This window comes from Poecile atricapillus, chromosome 34 (genome assembly GCF_030490865.1).
Source record: "Poecile atricapillus isolate bPoeAtr1 chromosome 34, bPoeAtr1.hap1, whole genome shotgun sequence".
In the NCBI taxonomy this organism is placed as follows: Eukaryota; Metazoa; Chordata; class Aves; order Passeriformes; family Paridae; genus Poecile; species Poecile atricapillus.
The window spans coordinates 3,136,905-3,157,105 of NC_081282.1; the positions used below are offsets into that span (position 1 = coordinate 3,136,905).

At 44.6% G+C, this 20,201-nt stretch overlaps 1 protein-coding gene across 2 annotated transcripts; it reads left to right on the forward strand.

The window, feature by feature from the left end:
• Positions 1-1,357: 1,357 nt before the first annotated feature.
• LOC131590623 (syntaxin-4-like) lies at positions 1,358-19,459 on the forward strand. Of its 2 annotated transcripts, XM_058860895.1 has the most exons (10): positions 1,381-1,454; positions 1,759-1,833; positions 2,707-2,806; positions 3,361-3,435; positions 5,737-5,804; positions 9,611-9,719; positions 12,993-13,069; positions 14,052-14,189; positions 17,595-17,705; positions 18,948-19,459. In XM_058860895.1, exons 1-10 carry the CDS (start codon positions 1,425-1,427, stop codon positions 19,029-19,031), a joined length of 867 nt encoding a protein of 288 aa, XP_058716878.1. In that variant the 5' UTR covers positions 1,381-1,424; the 3' UTR covers positions 19,032-19,459. The 2 variants fall into 2 exon arrangements, with proteins under 2 accessions (XP_058716879.1, XP_058716878.1); XM_058860896.1 differs by lacking the exons at positions 17,595-17,705; positions 18,948-19,459 and adding an exon at positions 14,651-14,693 and having other exon boundaries at positions 1,358-1,454; positions 14,052-14,257.
• The last annotated feature ends 742 nt before the right edge of the window (positions 19,460-20,201 follow it).

Here is a 20,201-nt window from a genome sequence, read left to right on the forward strand (position 1 = left end):
CTCCCTCCTCCCCAACCGACCAATCAGAATCCCCCAATTCCGCTTGGTCGCCATGGTTTTTGGAGGACTTCCGGTTCCTCTCTATGGTTTTTCAACTGACTTCCGGCTTATTACCGCGGTTTTGGAGGACTTCCGGTTCCTCTCTATGGTTTTAGAGCCGATTTCCGGCTCCTCTCTATGGTTTTGGAGGACTTCCGGTTCTTCTCTATGGTTTTAGAGCCGATTTCCGGCTCCTCTCTATGGTTATGGAGCCAACTTCCGGTTCCTCTCTATGGTTTTTAAGCGGACTTCCAGCTCATTACCGCGATTGTTGGAGGACTTCCGGTCCCTCTCTATGGTTTTTGGAGGACTTCGTATTTTTTCTATGGTTTTTGGATGACTTCCGGTTTGTCTCTATGGTTTTTAGATGACTTTCTGTTTGTCTCTATGGTTTTGGAGGACTTCCGGTTCCTCTCTATGGTTTTTGGAGGACTTCCTGTTTTCTCTATGGTTCTTGATGACTTCCGGCTTTTCTCTATGGTCTTGGAAGACTTCCGGCTCCTCTCTATGGTTTTGGAGGACTTCCGGTTCCTCTCTATGGTTTTTAAGCTGACTTCCCGCTCATTACCGCGATTGTTGGAGGACTTCCGGTCCCTCTCTATGGTTTTTGAAGGACTTCGTATTTTTTCTATGGTTTTTGGATGACTTCCGGTTTGTCTCTATGGTTTTAGATGACTTTCTGTTTGTCTCTATGGTTTTGGAGGACTTCCGGTTCCTCTCTATGGTTTTTGGAGGACTTCCTGCCTTCTCTCTGGTTTTTAGAGGACTTCAGGTTTGTCTCTATGATTGTCGCAACACTTCCGGCTTCTCTCTATGGTTTTGGAGGACTTCCGGTCCCTCTCTATGGTTTTTGGAGGACTTCCTGCTTTCTCTATGGTTCTAGATGACTTCCGGCTTTTCTCTATAATTCAAGGAAGACTTCCGGCTTCTCTCTATGGTTTCGGAGGACTTCCGGTCCCTCTCTATGGTTTTTGGAGGACTTTCTGTTTTCTCTATGGTTCTAGATAACTTCCGGCTTTTCTCTATGATTTCGGAGGACTTCCGGCTTTTCTCTATGGTTTTGGAGGACTTCCGGTTCCTCTCTATGGTTTTTGGAGGACTTCCTGGTTTCTCTATGGTTCTAGATGACTTCCGGCTTTTCTTTATGGTTATGGAGGACTTCCGGTTTCTCTCTATGGTTTTTGGGAGGACTTCCGGTTCCTCTCTATGGTTCTAGATTACTTCCGGCTTTTCTCTATGGTTTCGGAGGACTTCCGGTTCCTCTCTATGGTCATGGAGGACTCGCCCCTCCTCTCTATGGCTTTGGCGGCCAGAGCGGCTCCCTCTCTATGGTTTCTTGCGTCTCTTCTGCGCCTGCGCGGTGCCGTCGCTTCCGGTTGGCCGCCATGAGGGACCGGACGCGGGAACTCCACCAGGCGAGAACCCCCCCTAAAAAAAACCGGGAAAAACCCCCCAAAAACCGGGAAAAACGCCCCAAAAACCGGGAAAAACCCCCCAAAACCGCCTCAAACACCCCAAAAACGGAACCGGGCGCCCCAAAAATGGGGAAAAACCCAAAAAACCGGGAAAAAAAACCCGGAAGTTGGCGCTGGGACCCCCTAAAAAAAACCGGGGGGAAAAGGGCGGGACCGGAAGTGGGGGAGGAACCGGAAGTGAGGTCAGGGGATTTCCCGCCAAAATCGGGGGATTTGGCGCCAATTTTTGGCTCCGCCCCCTCAGGATTCGGACTCGGAGTCGGAGGGGGGGGAGGGGCGGGAGAGGCTCCGCCCCCCCGGGGACCCCGCCCTCAACCAGGTGGGTGCGCCGCTCGATTTGCATCTCATTTGCATCTCATTTGCATATCGATCACATCTCATTTGTGTGTAGTTTGCGTTGTGTTTGCATCTCATTTGCATGTCGCTTGCATCTCATTTGCATCTCATTTGTGCCGTGTTTGTGTCTCATCTCTATCCCATCTGCATCTGATTTGCATCTCATTTTAATCTCATTTGCATATCATTTGCATCGTGATTGTTTCACAATTGCATGTTTCTTGCATGTCGTTTGCATCTCATTTGCATCTCATTTGTGCCGTCTTTGTGTCTCATTTGCATCTCATTTGTGGGGTTTTTTGGTCTCATTTGCATCTCGTTTTCCTCTTGATTGCGTCATGCTTGCATCTCATTTGCATCTCATTTGTGGGGTTTTTGGTCTCATTTGCGTCTCATTTGCATCTCATTTGCATCTCTTTTGTGGGGTTTTTGGGGTCTCATTTGCATCTCATTTGCATGCCGTTGCCGGTGATGGAATTGGGCTTCACGTCGTGATTGGAGCCGCCCCTGTCGCGCCAGAACCCCTCGATATCGCGACAGAGCCCGTCCATATCACGATATAATCCCTTGATATCACAACATAACCCCTGCATATCGCGATATATCGCAACAGAACCCCTGGATATAACCACATAACCCCTCAATATCGCGATATATCACGACAGAACCCCTGGATATCGCGACATCCTGGGCTCCTATCGCGACATAACCCCTTGACATTGCGACAGAACCCCTCGATATCGCGACAGAACCCTTCGATATCGCGATATAACCCCTCAATATCACAACATATCGCGACATAATCCCTGGATATCGCGACATAACCCCTCCACTATCGCGATATATCGCGACACAGGCCCAGGGGGTGCGGGCGGGGCTGCGGGCGCTGGAGCTGAAGGCGGCGGCGCTGGAGCAGCTCCAGGAGAGGGCGCTGGCCACGCCCCTCCCCCCACCCGGTGAGAAACACCCGGAATAACGGGGGAAAATCCCGGGAATTTGGGAAAATCCGGGAATTTGGGAAAATCCGGGAATTTTGGGAAAAAATCCTGGGGATTTTGGGGGAAAATTCCAGGATTTGGGGAAAAAAATCCGGAATTTTGGGAAATCTTGGGAGTTTGGGAAAAAATCCCAGGAATATGGGGAATTTTGGGGAATTTTGGGGAATTTTGGGTGATTTTGGGTCAATTTTGGGTGATTTTGGGTGAATTTTGGGTGAATTTTGGGTGATTTTGGGTGAATTTTGGGTGAATTTTGGGTGATTTTGGGTCAATTTTGGGTGATTTTGGGTGATTTTGGGCTATTTTGGCTGATTTTGGGTGATTTTGGGTAAATTTTGGGTGATTTTGGGTGATTTTGGATGAATTTTGGGTGGATTTTGGGTGATTTTGGGTGATTTTGGGTGATTTTGGGTGAATTTTGGGTGATTTTGGGTGAATTTTGGGTGAATTTTGGGTGATTTTGGGGTGATTTTGGGTGATTTTGGGTGATTTTGGGTGATTTTTGTCCCCAGAGCTCCAGCAGGATCTGCAGCGACTCCGGGACGAGATCCAGGAACTGACGCGGGAAATCCGGGGGGGGCTGCGAGGTACCCCCAGAACACCCCAAAACACCCCAAAAACACCCCAAAAAACACCCGAAAAACACCCAAAATACCCCAAAAACACCCCAAAACCACCCAAAAAACACCCAAAAATGGCCAAAAAACACCCAAAACACCCCAAAATACCCCAAAAATACCCAAAAACACCCAAAAATACAAAAAAACCCCCAAAATATCCCAAAAATTCCCAAAATTTCCCCAAAATTCCCAAAAATCCCCAAAAGCACCCAAAAACCCCCCAAAACACCCCAAAAAACCCAAAATATCCCAAAATATCCCAAAAAATTCCCCAAAAATCCCCAAAACACCCAAAAAACCCAAAAAAATCCCCAAAAAACCCCCAAATCCCCCAAAATTCCCAAAAATCCCCCAAAACACCCAAAAAACCCCAAAATTCCCCAAAAACCCCAAAATTCCCCAAAATTCCCCAAAATCCCCAAAATATCCCAAAAAATTCCCAAAATTCCCCAAAAATCCCCAAAATATCCCAAAAAATCCCCAAAAAATTCCCCAAAATCCCCAAAATTCCCAAAAATTCCCAAAAATCCCCAAAAAAACCCAAAAAAATCCCCAAAAAAACCCCAAAATTCCCCAAATATCCCCAAAAATCCCAAAAAACCCCAAAATTCCCAAAAATCCCCAAAAGCACCCAAAAAACCCCAAAATATCCCCAAAAACCCCAAAAAACACCCAAAATATCCCCAAAAAATCCCCAAAATTCCCAAAAATTGCCCAAAAAACCCCAAAATTACCCAAAAATCCCCAAAATTCCCAAAAATTGCCCAAAAAACCCCAAAATTCCCCAAAAATTCCCCAAAAAATCCCCAAAATTCCCAAAAAAATCCCCAAAATTCCCAAAAAAATCCCAAAAATCCCCAAAATTGCCCAAAATTCCCAAAAATTCCCAAAAATCCCCAAAAGCACCCAAAATATCCCCAAAAACCCCAAAAAACACCCAAAATATCCCCAAAAAATCCCCAAAATTCCCAAAAATTCCCAAAAATCCCCAAAAACACCCAAAATTCCCCAAAAAATCCCAAAAATCCCCCAAAATTCCCCAAAATTCCCAATTTTTGGGATCTTTTCCCAATTTTTGGGATCCTTTTCCCAAATTTTGGGTTTTTTCCCCCATTTTTGGGATCATTTTTCCCATTTTTGGGATTTTTTTCCCAATTTTTTGGGTTTTAAATCCAATTTTTTGGGGTCTTTTTCCCATTTTTTGTGTCTTTTTCCCAAATTTTGAGGTTTTTTCCCCAATTTTTGGGTCCTTTTCCCATTTTTTGGGTCCTTTTCCCAATTTTTTGGGATCTTTTTCCCCAATTTTTGTGTCTTTTTCCCAAATTTTGAGGTTTTTTCCCCAATTTTGGGTTCCCAAATCCCAATTTTTGGGTCATTTTCCCATTTTTTCGGATCCTTTTCCCAATTTTTGTGTCTTTTTCCCAAATTTTGAGGTTTTTCCCCATTTTTTGAGATCCTTTTCCCATTTTTCGGGTCCTTTTCCCATTTTTTGGGATCCTTTTCCCAAATTTTGGGTTTTTTTCCCCATTTTTGGGATCTTTTTTCCCAATTTTTTGGGTTTTAAATCCAATTTTTTTGGTCCTTTTCCCATTTTTGGGTTCCCAAATCCCAATTTTTGGGATTTTTTTCCCATTTTTGGGTCCTTTTCCCATTTTTTGAGGTCCCAAATCCCAATTTTCGGGTCCTTTTCCCAATTTTTGGGTCTTTTTCCCAATTTTTTGGGGTTTTAAATCCCTTTTTTTGGGTCCTTTTCCCCCATTTTTGGGATTTTTTTCCCAATTTTTTGGGTTTTAAATCCAATTTTTTGGGTCCTTTTCCCAATTTTTGGGTCTTTTTCCCAATTTTTGTGTCTTTTTCCCAATTTTTTGGGTCTTAAATCCCATTTTTTGGGTCTTTTTCCCAATTTTTGTGTCTTTTTCCCAAATTTTGAGGTTTTTTCCCCAATTTTGGGTTCCCAAATCCCAATTTTTGGGTAATTTTCCCATTTTTTGGGTCTTTTTCCCAATTTTCGGGTCTTTTTCCCCATTTTTGGGTTCCCAAATCCCAATTTTTGGGATTTTTTTCCCATTTTTGGGATTTTTTTCCCAATTTTTGGGGTTTTAAATCCAATTTTTTTGGCCCTTTTCCCAATTTTTGGATCTTTTTCCCAAATTTTGAGGTTTTTTCCCCAATTTTGGGGTCCCAAATCCCAATTTTTGGGTTCTTTTCCCATTTTTTGGGATCCTTTTCCCAAATTTTGGGTTTTTTTCCCCATTTTTTGCCTCCCAGGGCTGGAACCGGCCAAGGAAGATGAGGAAAACCCAAATTCCTTCGGAGCCCGAGTGCGGCGCACCCAGGTGGGTTTGGGGGAATTTTGGGGAATTTTGGGAAATTTTGGGAATTTTGGGAATTTTTGGGATCTTTTGGGGAATTTTTGGGATTTTTTGGGGAATTTTTGGGAATTTTTGGGAATTTTTGGGGAATTTTGGGATTTTTTTTGGAATTTTTGGGGATTTTGGGATTTTTTTTGGAATTTTTGGGGATTTTTGGGATTTTTTTGGGAATTTTTGGGGATTTTGGGGAATTTTGGGAATTTTGGGGAATTTTTGGGGATTTTTGGAGGAAATTTGGGGGAATTTTGGGGAATTTTGGGGAATTTTTGGGATTTTTTGGGATTTTTTGGGGAATTTTTTTGGGAATTTTTTGGGGAATTTTTGGGGATTTTTGGGGATTTTTGGGGATTTTTTGGGATTTTTTGGGGATTTTTTTGGGAATTTTTGGGGAATTCTGGGAATTTTTGGGAATTTTGGGGGATTTTGGGGGATTTTTTTTGGAATTTTTGGGGGGATATTGGGATTTTTTTGGGGAATTTTGGGAATTTTTGGGATTTTTTTGGGAATTTTTGGGGAATTTTGGGAATTTCGGGAATTTTTGGGAATTGTGGGGATTTTTTTGGGGAATTTTTGGGAATTTTTGGGGATTTTTGGAGGAAATTTTGGGGGATTTTGGGGGGATTTGGGGATTTTTTGGGAATTTTTGGGGGATTTTGGGAATTTTGGGAATTTTTGGGAATTTTGGGAATTTTTGGTGATTTTTTTGGGATTTTTTTTGGGATTTTTTTGGGAATTTTTGGGGAATTTTGGGGGAATTTTTGGAGGAAATTTGGGGGGATTTGGGGGAATTTTGGGGAATTTTTGGGAATTTTGGGAATTTTTGGGATTTTTTTGGGAATTTTTGGGAATTTTTTTGGGATTTTTTGGGGATTTTTTTGGGAATTTTTGGGGAATTCTGGGAATTTTTGGGATTTTTGGGGAATTTTTGGGGGGATTTTGGGAATTTTTGGGATTTTTTTGGGAATTTTGGGAATTTTGGGGATTTTTTTGGGGATTTTTGGGGATTTTTGGGGATTTTTGGAGGAATTTTGGGGCGATTTTGGGAATTTTGGGGGATTTGGGGATTTTTTGGGAATTCTGGGAATTTTTGGGATTTTGGGGGAATTTTTGGGGGGATTTTTGGGGATTTTTTGAGGAAATTTTGGGGGGATTTGGGGGAATTTGGGGAATTTTTGGGAATTTTGGGAATTTTGGGATTTTTTGGGAATTTTTGGGGGCATTTTTGGGAATTTTGGGGAATTTGGAGAGATTTTGGGGGGATTTTGGGAATTTTTGGGAATTTGGGATTTTTTTGGGAATTTGGGGGGATTTTCGGGGATTTTGGGTTGATTTGGGTGAATTTTGGGTGAATTTTGGTCATTTCTGGGTCAATTTTCGCGGGAATTTTTGGGATTTTTTGGGAATTTTTGGGAATTTTTGGGAATTTTTGGGAATTCCCTGGGAATTTTGGGGATTTTGGGGTTTTTGGGGTCGCTCTTCCCGATTTTGGGGCTCCTGGGTTGGGATTTTGGGTTGATTTGGGTGGAATTTGGGTGGATTTTGGGCCATTTTGGGTGAATTTTGGGTGAATTTTGGTCATTTCTGGGTCAATTTTCACAGGAATTTTTGTAATTTTCCGGGAATTTTTGGGAATTTTTGGGAATTTTTGGGAATTCCGTGGGAATTTTTGGGATTTTGGGGTTTTTGGGGTCGCTCTTCCCGATTTTGGGGTTCCTGGGTTGAATTTTGGGTGGATTTGGGGCCATTTTGGGTGAATTTTGGGTGAATTTCCTTGAATTTTGGTCATTTCTGGGTCAATTTTTGCGGGAATTTCTGGGAATTTTTGGGAATTTTTGGGAATTTTTGGGATTTTGGGGTTTTTGGGGTCACTCTTCCCGATTTTGGGGTTCCAGGGTTGAATTTTGGGTGAATTTGGGTGAATTTGGGGCCATTTTGGGTGAATTTTCGTCATTTTTGGGTCAATTTTCACGGGAATTTCTGGGATTTTTTGGGAATTTTTGGGAATTTTTGGGAATTTCATGGGAATTTTTGGGATTTTGGGGTTTTTGGGGTCGCTCTTCCCGATTTTGGGGTTCCCATCAACTTTTGTGGCTCCTGGGTTGGGATTTTGGGTAAATTTGGGTGAATTTTGGGTGAATTTCCTTGAATTTTGGTCATTCCTGGGTCAATTTTCACGGGAATTTCTGGGAATTTTTGGGAATTTTTGGGAATTTTCGGGATTTTGGGGTTTTTGGGGTCGCTCTTCCTGATTTTGGGGTTCCTGGGTTGAATTTTGGGTAAATTTGGGTGAATTTTGGGTGAATTTTGGGTGAATTTCCTTGAATTTTGGTCATTTCTGGGTCAATTTTCACGGGAATTTTCGGGAATTTTTGGGAATTTTTGGGAATTCCGTGGGAATTTTTGGGATTTTGGGGTTTTCGGGGTCGCTCTTCCCGATTTTGGGGTTCCTGGGTTGAATTTTGGGTGGATTTGGGTGGATTTGGGGCCATTTTGGGTGAATTTTGGTCATTTCTAGGTCAATTTTCGTGGGAATTTTTGGGAATTTTTGGGAATTTTTGGGAATTTTTGGGAATTCCGTGGGAATTTTTGGGATTTTGGGGTTTTCGGGGTCGCTCTTCCCGATTTTGGGGTTCCTGGGTTGGGATTTTGGGTTGATTTGGGCGAATTTGGGGCCATTTTGGTGGATTTTGGGTGAATTTTGGGTGGATTTTGGTCATTTCTGGGTCAATTTTCGTGGGAATTTTTGGGAATTTTTGGGAATTCCGTGGGAATTTTGGGATTTTGGGGTTTTTGGGGTCGCTCTTCCCGATTTTGGGGTTCCCATCAACTTTTGGGGCTCCTGGGTTGGGATTTTGGGTAAATTTGGGTGAATTTTGGGTGAATTTCCTTGAATTTTGGTCATTTCTGGGTCAATTTTCGCGGGAATTTTTGGGAATTTTTGGGAATTTTTGGGAATTCCGTGGGAATTTTCGGGATTTTGGGATTTTTGGGGTCGCTCTTCCCGATTTTGGGGTTCCTGGGTTGGGATTTTGGGTTGATTTGGGCGAATTTGGGTGAATTTGGGGCCATTTTGGGTGAATTTTGGTCATTTCTAGGTCAATTTTCACGGGAATTTTTGTAATTTTCCAGGAATTTTTGGGAATTTTTGGGAATTCCGTGGGAATTTTCGGGATTTTGGGATTTTCGGGGTCGCTCTTCCCAATTTTGGGGTTCCTGGGTTGAATTTTGGGTGAATTTGGGTGGATTTTGGGTGAATTTCCTTGAATTTTGGTCATTTCTGGGCCGATTTTCGCGGGAATTTTTGGGAATTTTTGGGAATTTTTGGGAATTTTTGGGAATTTTTGGGAATTTTTGGGAATTCCGTGGGAATTTTCGGGATTTTGGGGTTTTTGGGGTCGCTCTTCCCGATTTTGGGGTTCCCGGGTTGAATTTTAGGTGAATTTGGGGCCATTTTGGGTGAATTTTGGGTGAATTTTGGTCATTTCTGGGTCAATTTTGGCGGGAATTTTTTGGGAATTTTTGGGATTTTTTGGGAATTCCGTGGGAATTTTTGGGATTTTGGGGTTTTTGGGGTCGCTCTTCCCAATTTTGGGGTTCCTGGGTTGAATTTTGGGTGGATTTGGGTGAATTTGGGGCCATTTTGGGTGAATTTTGGTCATTTCTGGGTCAATTTTCACGGGAATTTTTGGGAATTTTTGGGAATTTTTGGGAATTTTGGGATTTTGGGGTTTTTGGGGTCGCTCTTCCCGATTTTGGGGTTCCCCTCCCAGCACGGGGTCCTGGCCCAGCACTTTTGGGGGGTCACCGGACGCCTCCAGGCCGCCCAAGCTCGGTACCGGCAGCGCAGCCTCGACCGGATCCGGCGGCAGCTCCACATCGGTGCGGACCCGGAAAATTCCAGAGGGTTCCAGAACATTCCAGAGGGTTCCAGAAAATTCCAGGGGGTTCCAGAAAATTCCAGGGGGTTCCAGAAAATTCCAGGGGGTCCCAGAAAATTCCAGGGGGTCCCAAAAAAATTTGGGAAAATCCTAAAAAAATTCCAGGGGTTTCCAGAAAATTCCAGAAAATTGGGAAAAAAAATTCCAGGGGGTTCCAGAACATTCCAGGGGGTTCCAGAACATTCCAGGGGGTCCCAAAAAAATTGGGAAAATCCTAAAAAAATTCCAGGGGGTTCCAGAAGATTCCAGGGGGTTCCAGAAAATTCCAGGGGGTTCCAGAAAATTCCAGGGGGTTCCAGAACATTCCAGGGGGTTCCAGAAAATTCCAGGGGGTTCCAGAAAATTCCAGAGGGTCCCAGAAAATTTGGGAAAATCCTAAAAAAATTCCAGGGGGTTCCAGAAAATTCCAGGGGGTCCCAGAACATTCCAGGGGGTTCCAGAAAATTCCAGGGGGTTCCAGAAAATTCCAGGGGGTCCCAGAAAATTCCAGGGGGTCCCAGAAAATTCCAGGGGGTTCCAGAAAATTCCAGGGGGTCCCAAAAAAATTCTGGGAAAATCCTAAAAAAATTCCAGGGGGTTCCAGAAAATTCCAAGGGGTTCCAGAAAATTCCAGGGGGTTCCAGAAAGTTCCAGAGGGTCCCAAAAAAATTTGGGAAAATCCTAAAAAAATTCCAGGGGGTTCCAGAAAATTCCAGAAAATTGGGAAAAAAAATTCCAGGGGGTCCCAAAAAAATTTGGGAAAATCCTGAAAAATTTTGGGAATTCCCTAAAAAAATTCCAGGGGGTTCCAGAAAATTCCAGGGGGTTCCAGAACATTCCAGGGGGACCCAGAAAATTCCAGGGGGTTCTAGAAAATTCCGGGGGGTTCCAGAAAATTCCAGGGGGTCCCAAAAAAATTTGGGAAAATCCTGAAAAATTTTGGGAATTCCCTAAAAAAATTCCAGGGGGTTCCAGAAAATTTCCAGGGGGTTCCAGAACATTCCAGGGGATTCCAGAAAATTCCAGGGGGTTCCAGAAAATTCCAGAAAATTGGGGGAAAAAATTCCAGGGGGTTCCAGAAAATTCCAGGGGGTTCCAGAAAATTCCAGGGGGTTCCAGAAAATTCCAGGGGGTTCCAGAAAATTCCAGGGGCTTCCAGAACATTCCAGGGGGTTCCAGAACATTCCAGGGGGTTCCAGAAGATTCCAGAAAATTGGGAAAAAAAATTCCAGGGGGTCCCAAAAAAATTTGGAAAAATCCTGAAAAATTTTGGGAATTCCCAAAAAAATTCCAGGGGGTCCCAAAAAAATTGGGAAAATCCTAAAAAAATTCCAGGGGGTTCCAGAAAATTCCAGGACGTTCCAGAAAATTCCAGGGGGTCCCAAAAAAATTCTGGGAAAGAGGAAAAAATTTTCAGGAATTCCCAAAAAAATTCCAGGGGGTCCCAAAAAAATTCTGGGAAAATCCTAAAAAAATTCCAGGGGGTTCCAGAAAATTCCAGGGGGTTCCAGAACATTCCAGGAGGTTCCAGAAAATTCCGGGGGGTTCCAGAAAATTCCAGAAAATTGGGAAAAAAAATTCTGAGGGGTCCCAAAAAAATTTGGAAAATCCTAAAAAAATTCCAGGGGGTCCCAAAAAAATTCCAGAGGGTTCCAGAAAATTCCAGAGGATTCCAGAAAATTCCAGGGGGTTCCAGAAAAATTTGGGAAAATCCTGAAATAATTCCAGGGGGTCAAAAAAAATTCCAGGGGGTTCCAGAAAATTCCAGGGGATCCCAAAAAATTTTGGAAAATTCCCCCAGAATTTGGTGAAAATCCCTGAAAAATTTGAGAAAAATCGCAAAAATTTGGGAAAAAGCCCCAAAAATTGGGAAAAATCTCTAAAATTTGGAAAAAATCCACAAAAATTTGGGAAAAATCCCAAAATCTGGGAAAAATCAAAAAAATTTGGGAAAAATCCCCCAAAATTTGGGAAAATCCCCGAAAAAATAGGGAAAAATCCCAAAATTTGGAAAAATCCCCCCAAAATTGGGAAAATCTCCAAAAATTTGGGAAAAAGCCCCAAAAAATTCGGGAAAATCTCCCCAAAATTGGGAAAAATCCCAAAACATTTCGGAAAAATCCATAAAAATTTGGGAAAAATCCCCAAAATCTGGGAAAAACCCCAAAAATTTGGGAAAATCCCCCAAAATTTGGGAATAATCCCAAAAAATTTGGGGGGGAGGGGCAAAACCCCCAAATTTTGTTGTTTTTTTCCCATTTTTTTGTGTTTTTTGCCCGAATTTTGGGTTTTTTTCACCAAATTTTTGTGGTTTTTTTCCCAAATTTTGGGGTTTTGTTCCCAGATTTTGGGTTTTTTTCCCAAATTTTGAAGTTTTGTTCCCAAATTTTGGGGCTTTTTCACCAAATTTTGGGTTTTTTTCCCAACTTTGGGGTTTTTTCCCAAATTTTGGGTTCTTTTCCCAAATTTTGGGGGTTTTTTCCCCATTTTTGGGATTTTTTCCCAAATTTTGGGATTTTTTTTCCCAAATTTTGGGGTTTTTCCCCAAATTTTTGGGGTTTTGTTCCCAAATTTTGGGTTTTTTTCCCAATTTTTGATTTTTTTTCCCAAACTTTGGGGTTTTTTCACCAATTTTTTTGGGTTTTTTTCCCAAATTTTTTGGGATTTTTTCCCAAATTTTGGGGTTTTTTTTTCCCAAATTTTTGGGGTTTTTTCCCAAATTTTGGGTTCTTTTCCCAAATTTTGGGGGTTTTTTCCCCATTTTTGGGATTTTTTCCCAAATTTTGGGATTTTTTTTCCCAAATTTTGGGGTTTTTCCCCAAATTTTTGATTTCTTTTTCCCAAATTTTGGGGTTTTTTTCCAAAATATTCGTGTTTTTTCCCAAATTTTGGGTTCTTTTCCCAAATTTTGTGGGTTTTTTCCCGAATTTTGGGTTCTTTCCCCAAATTTTGGGGTTTTTTCCCAATTTTTGTGGTTTTTTCCCAATTTTTGATTTTTTTTCCCAAATTTTGGGGTTCTCTTCCCAAATTTTTGGGGTTTTTTTCCAATTTTTGAGTTTTTTTCCCGAACTTTGGAGTTTTGTTCCCAAATTTTGGGGGTTTTTTGGCCAAATTTTGGGTTTTCTTCCCAAATTTTGGGTTCTTTTCCCAATTTTTGGGGTTTTTTTCCCGATTTTTGGGTTCTTTTCCCAATTTTTGTGTTCTTTTCCCGATTTTTGGGTTTTTTTGGGATCAGCCGGGAGCCCTCCGGTGTCGGAGGAGGAGCTGGAGCAGATGTTGGAGTCGGGACAGAGCGAAATCTTCGTCAGCAACGTGAGGAGTTTGGGGGGAATTCCGGGGATTTGGGGAAAATTTGGAGTTTTTTTGATTTTTGGGAATTTTTTGGGATTTTTTGGGAAATTTTTGGGATTTTTTGGGATTTTTTTGGGCATTTTTGGGGGATTTTTTGGGGATTTTTTTGGGATTTTTTGGGGATTTTTTCGAGGATTTTGGGGGGAATTCGGGGGATTTTGGGAAAATTTGGGATTTTTGGGGATTTGGGGAAATTTTTTTGATTTTTTGGGATTTTTTGGGGATTTTTTTGGGGATTTTTTGGGAATTTTGGGGGATTTTTTGGGGATTTTTTTTGAATTTTTTTTATTTTTTAGGTGATTTTTGTGATTTTTGGGGGATTTTTTGAGGATTTTGGGGGGAATTCGGGTGATTTTGGGAAAATTTGGGATTTTGGGGATTTGGGGGAATTTTTTGGAATTTTTTGGAATTTTTTGGAATTTTTTGGGATTTTTTTTTTATTTTTTGGGATTTTTTGGGGGATTTTTTTTTATTTTTTTGGATTTTTTGGGGATTTTTTGGGGATTTTTTGGAGGATTTTGGGGGGAATTCGGGGGATTTTGGGAAAATTTGGGATTTTTGGGGATTTATGGGAATTTTTGGGGGGATTTTTGGGATAATTCCGCAGTTTTTGGGTCACTTTAATGATTTTTTTTCCCATTTTTGGGCCGTTTTTCCCCATTTTTGGGTCGTTTTTTCCCAGGTTTTTTTTGGGAATTCGGGAATTTTGGGAATTCCCGGGAATTCCGGGATAATTTGGGATAATTTGGGGATAATTTTGGGTCAGGTTTTGGGATAATTCCGCGGTTTTTGGGTCATTTTTATGATTTTTTGTCGGATTTTCCCCATTTTTGGGCCGTTTTTCCCCATTTTTGGGCCGTTTTTCCCCGGGTTTTTTTTGGGAATTCGAGAATTTCGGGAATTCCCGGGAATTCCGGGATAATTTGGGATATTTTTGGGGCAGGTTTTGGGCTCGGCTCGCGCCGCCAGGGCGGCTCTGGACGAGGTCGGGGAGCGGCACCGGGACCTGCAGAGGCTGGAGAGGGGCCTGAGGGAACTGGGGGAGCTTTTCCAGCTCCTGGGGGGCACCGTGGAGGCCCAGGTGGGACTGGGACAAACTGGGATGAACTGGGAGGGAACTGGGAGGAACTGGGAGCAAAAAACCCGGAGGTTTTTGGGTGAAAAACGGAGATTTTAGGGCAAAAAATGGGGATTTAAGGGTTAAAAATGGGGATTTAAGGGTTAAAATGGGGACTGGGAGGGAACTGGGATGGACTGGGATGAACTGGGATGAACTGGGATGGACTGGGATGGACTGGGATGAACTGGGATGGACTGGGAGGGAACTGGGAGGGACTGGGAGCAAAAAACCCGGAGGTTTTGGGGTGAAAAACGGAGATTTTAGGGCAAAAAATGGGGATTTAGGGGTTAAAAATGGGACTGGGACAAACTGGGATGAACTGGGAGGGAACTGGGACAAACTGGGATGAACTGGGATGAACTGGGACAAACTGGGAGGGAACTGGGAGGGACTGGGAGGGACTGGGAGCAAAAAACCCGGAGGTTTTGGGGTGAAAAATGGAGATTTTAGGGCAAAAAATGGGGATTTAAGGGTTAAAAATGGGGATTTAAGGGTTAAAATGGGACTGGGAGGGAACTGGGATGGACTGGGATGGACTGGGATGAACTGGGAGGGACTGGGATGAACTGGGAGCAAAAAACCCGGAGGTTTTTGGGTGAAAAATGGAGATTTTAGGGCAAAAAATGGGGATTTAAGGGTTAAAAATGGGACTGGGATGGACTGGGATGAACTGGGAGGGAACTGGGATGAACTGGGATGAACTGGGATGAACTGGGAGGGACTGGGAGGGACTGGGAGCAAAAAACTGGGAGGTTTTTGGGTGAAAAATGGAGATTTTAGGGCAAAAAATGGGGATTTTGGGGTTAAAAATGGGGATTTAAGGGTTAAAATGGGACTGGGAGGGAACTGGGAGGGGACTGGGATGAACTGGGATGGACTGGGATGAACTGGGATGAACTGGGACAAACTGGGAGGGACTGGGAGCAAAAAACCCGGAGGTTTTTGGGTGAAAAACGGAGATTTTAGGGCAAAAAATGGGGATTTAAGGGTTAAAAATGGGACTGGGATGAACTGGGATGTACTGGGAGGGAACTGGGACAAACTGGGAGGGACTGGGATGAACTGGGATGAACTGGGACAAACTGGGAGGGACTGGGAGCAAAAAACCCGGAGGTTTTTGGGTGAAAAACGGAGATTTTAGGGCAAAAAATGGGGATTTAAGGGTTAAAAACGGGGCTTTAAGGGTTAAAAATGGGGATTTAAGGGTTAAAAACGGGGCTTTAAGGGCAAAAAATGGGGATTTAAGGGTTAAAAATGGGGATTTAAGGGTTAAAAATGGCACTGGGAGGGAACTGGGATGGACTGGGATGAACTGGGATGAACTGGGACAAACTGGGAGGAACTGGGAGCAAAAAACCCCGAGGTTTTTGGGTGAAAAATGGAGATTTTAGGGCAAAAAATGGGGATTTAAGGGTTAAAAATGGGGATTTAAGGGTTAAAAATGGCACTGGGAGGGAACTGGGATGAACTGGGACAAACTGGGATGGACTGGGATGAACTGGGAGGGACTGGGAGCAAAAAACCCGGAGGTTTTGGGGTGAAAAATGGAGATTTTAGGGCAAAAAATGGGGATTTAAGGGTTAAAAATGGGGATTTAAGGGTTAAAAATGGCACTGGGAGGGAACTGGGATGAACTGGGACAAACTGGGATGAACTGGGAGGGAACTGGGAGGGACTGGGAGCAAAAAACCCGGAGGTTTTGGGGTGAAAAATGGAGATTTTAGGGCAAAAAATGGGGATTTAAGGGTTAAAAATGGGGATTTAAGGGTTAAAGGTGGGACTGGGACAAACTGGGATGAACTGGGATGAACTGGGAGGGACTGGGATGAACTGGGAGGGACTGGGAGGGAACTGGGAGCAAAAAACCCGGAGGTTTTGGGGTGAAAAACGGAGATTTTAGGGCAAAAAATGGGGATTTTGGGGTTAAAAATGGGGATTTAAGGGTTAAAATGGGGACTGGGATGGACTGGGATGGACTGGGATGAACTGGGACAAACTGGGAGGAACTGGGAGGGACTGGGAGCAAAAAACCCCGAGGTTTTTGGGTGAAAAACGGAGATTTTAGGGCAAAAAATGGGGATTTAAGGGTTAAAAGTGGGGATTTAAGGGTTAAAATGGGACTGGGACAAACTGGGATGAACTGGGATGAACTGGGACAAACTGGGATGAACTGGGATGGACTGGGATGAACTGGGATGAACTGGAAGGGAACTGGGAGGGACTGGGAGCAAAAAACCCGGAGGTTTTTGGGTGAAAAACGGAGATTTTAGGGCAAAAAATGGGGATTTAGGGGTTAAAATGGTACTGGGAGGGGACTGGGACAAACTGGGAGGGAACTGGGATGAACTGGGATGGACTGGGATGGACTGGGATGAACTGGGATGGACTGGGAGGGAACTGGGAGGGACTGGGAGGGAACTGGGATGAACTGGGAGGGACTGGGATGAACTGGGATGGACTGGGAGGGACTGGGAGGGAACTGGGAGGGAACTGGGATGGACTGGGATGGACTGGGATGGACTGGGATGAACTGGGAGGGACTGGGATGAACTGGGAGGGTCCCAGTGCGTCTCATCACGGCCTGTGGGAGGTCCATACTGGTTTGTACTGGTCTGTACTGGTCTATACTGGTTTATACCGGTTTGTACTGGTTTATACTGGTCCATACTGGTTTATTCTGGTCCATACTGGTCCATACTGGTTTATACTGGTCCATACTGGTCCATACTGGTCCATACCGGTTTATACTGGTTTATACTGGTCCATACTGGTTTATACTGGTCCATACTGGTTTATACAGGTTTATACTGGTCTGAACCAATCCATACTGGTCCATACTGGTCCATACTGGTTTATACTGGTCCATACTGGTCCATACTTGTCCATACTGATTTATACTCGTTTACACTGGTCCATACTGGTTTATACCGGTCCATACCGGTCCATACTGGTCCATAGTGGTCCATACTGATTTATACTGGTTTACACTGGTCCATACTGGTCCGTACTGGTCCATACTGGTTTATACTGGTCCATACTGGTCCATACCAGTCCATACCGGTCCATACTGGTTTATATTGGTCCATACTGGTCCATGCTGGTTTATACCGGTTTATACTGGTTTATACCGGTCCATACCAGTCCATACTGGTCTATACTGGTCCATACTGGTCTATACTGGTTTATACTGGTTTATACTGGTCTATACTGGTTTATACTGGTTTATACTGGTTTATACCGGTCCATAATGGTTTATACTGGTCCATACTGGTCCATACTGGTCCATACTGGTCCATACTGGTTTATACTGGTCCATACTGGTCCATACTGGTCCATACTGGTCCATACTGGTCCATACTGGTGCAGGGGGAGCTGATTGACCGCATCGAGCGCCACGTGCAGGACTCGGGGGCGCGGCTGGAAAAGGGGCGGGGCCACCTCAGGCAGGCGGGGAGGAGCCAGCGGGGGGCGCGCAAGGTAACTGGGATGTACTGGTTTATACTGGTTTATACTGGGAGGGACTGGGAGGGGACTGGGAGGGACTGGGAGCAAAAAACCCAGAGGTTTTGGGGTGAAAAATGGAGATTTTGGGGTTAAAATGGGACTGGGATGGACTGGGATGGACTGGGATGGACTGGGAGGGAACTGGGAGGGGACTGGGAGGGAACTGGGATGGACTGGGAGGGACTGGGAGGGACTGGGAGGGAACTGGGAGGGACTGGGAGGGACTGGGAGGGAACTGGGAGGGAACTGGGATGGACTGGGATGGACTGGGAGGGACTGGGATGGACTGGGAGGAACTGGGATGGACTGGGAGGGAACTGGGATGGACTGGGATGGACTGGGAGGGAACTGGGAGGGACTGGGATGGACTGGGAGGGAACTGGGATGGACTGGGATGAACTGGGAGGGACTGGGAGGGGATTTGAATATACTGGGATATACTGGGAGGGAACTGGGAGGGAACTGGGATGGACTGGGAGGGGACTGGGATGAACTGGGAGGGACTGGGATGGACTGGGAGGGAACTGGGAGGGACTGGGAGGGACTGGGATGGACTGGGAGGGGACTGGGATGGACTGGGATGAACTGGGAGGGGACTGGGAGGGACTGGGAGAGACTGGGAGGGAACTGGGAGGGACTGGGATGGACTGGGATTAAACTGGGATGGACTGGGAGGAACTGGGATGGACTGGGAGGGACTGGGATGGACTGGGAGGAGATTCGGATATACTGGGATATACTGGGATGAACTGGAAGGGAACTGGGATGGACTGGGAGGGACTGGGGTAAACTGGGATGGACTGGGAGGGAACTGGGAGGGACTGGGAGGAACTGGGATGGAACTGGGAGGGAACTGGGATGGACTGGGATGAACTGGGATGAACTGGGAGGGACTGGGAGTTACTGGGAGGGAACTGGGAGGGACTGGGATGGACTGGGAGGGAACTGGGAGGGACTGGGAGGGAACTGGGAGGAACTGGGAGGGACTGGGATGAACTGGGATGAACTGGGAGGAACTGGGAGGGAACTGGGATGAACTGGGAGGGACTGGGATGAACTGGGATGAACTGGGAGGGAACTGGGCTGAACTGGGAGTTACTGGGATGAACTGGGACAAACTGGGCTGAACTGGGAGGCGGTCCCGGCTCCTCCCCTTCCTCGCGGCAGCCCCAAACTGGTCCGAACTGGTCCAAACTGGTCCAAACTGGTCCGCAGAAGCGCTTGGCCTTCGCCGCCTGCGTCTCCGTCACGATTCTCGTCGTTATCGCGATAGTCGCCGCCTCCGTGGCCGCCGGGTAGCGATCCGCGCTTCCCATTGGCTGATCCGGCTGTCAATCAATGCAAACCCCGCCCTCCGGAGCTTCTGATTGGCTGGCGGGGGATTCCCGCCCGCGCGCGATTGTGATTGGTCGGTTCTGCTGTCAATCATTGAGCCACGCTCCCACGGACCAGCTGTCAATCATCCAGCAGCGCTCCCACGTGGGTCAGCTGTCAATCATCAAGCCACGCCCTTCCGCGGTTCTGATTGGCTGGCGGTGACGTCACCGAGTAAAGCACTTTGAGCCACTTCAAAAACGCCGAAAAAGCCCCAAAAAAAGCGCGGGAAAAATTCCAAAAAAATCCCAAAAATTCCCAAAAGGGGCGGGGTTCTCTCCTGGAATTCCCGAATCTCAGAAGTGGACGAAAATCCCGGGAATTTTACCCAAAATTAAATCTAAAATTACTTCTCTGAAAAAAAAATGTTCTGGAAATGCCAAATTTTTTTTTTTTGTTTTTTTATTTTTCTGGGTTTTTTCCCCTCTGGAGTTGAACGAAATTCATCAATTTGTCCGAAATTCCCAAATTTCTGAGGAATTCTGTCAAAATCCTGCCCCAAAAATCCCCAAATCCTGCCAAAAATCCTCAGGTTCACCCCAAAAATCCCAAAATTCCGCCAAAAATCCCTGAATTCCCCCCAAAATTCCCAAGTTCCAGCCAAAAATATCAAAATTCCACCAAAAGTCCCCAAATTTATGCCAAAAATATCAAAATTCCCCCAAAATCTCCAAATTCCGGACAAAAATCCCCAAATTCACTCCAAAATCCCCCAAATCCCCCCCAAAAACACCAAATTTCCGCCAAAAATTCCCAAATTCCTCCAAGAAATCCCCAAAAATCCCCAAATTCAACCAAAAATCCCAAAATTCCACCCAAAAAATCCCCGAATTCCACCAAAAATCCCCAAATTCCTGCTCCAGATCCCCAAATTCCTCTCAGAAATCTCCAAATTCCACCAAAAATACCCAAAATTCCACCAAAAATCCCCAAATTCCCCCCAAAATCCCCAAATTTTCCCAAAACCTTCAGATTCCCACCCAAAATCCCCCAAAATCACCAAATTCCCCCCCAAAAAATCCCCAAATTCCACCAAAAATCCCCAAATTCCACCAAAAATCCCCAAATTCCTCCAAAAATCCCCAAATTTCCACC

Coding starts and splice junctions, on each gene's coding strand:
- LOC131590623 (XM_058860895.1), top strand. CDS start 1,425: ATGAGGGACCGGACGCGGGAACTCCACCAG. Junction 2,807..3,360: donor CACGCCCCTCCCCCCACCCG/GTGAGAAACACC, acceptor TTTTGTCCCCAG/AGCTCCAGCAGGATCTGCAG. Junction 14,190..17,594: donor GGGGCACCGTGGAGGCCCAG/GTGGGACTGGGA, acceptor ATACTGGTGCAG/GGGGAGCTGATTGACCGCAT.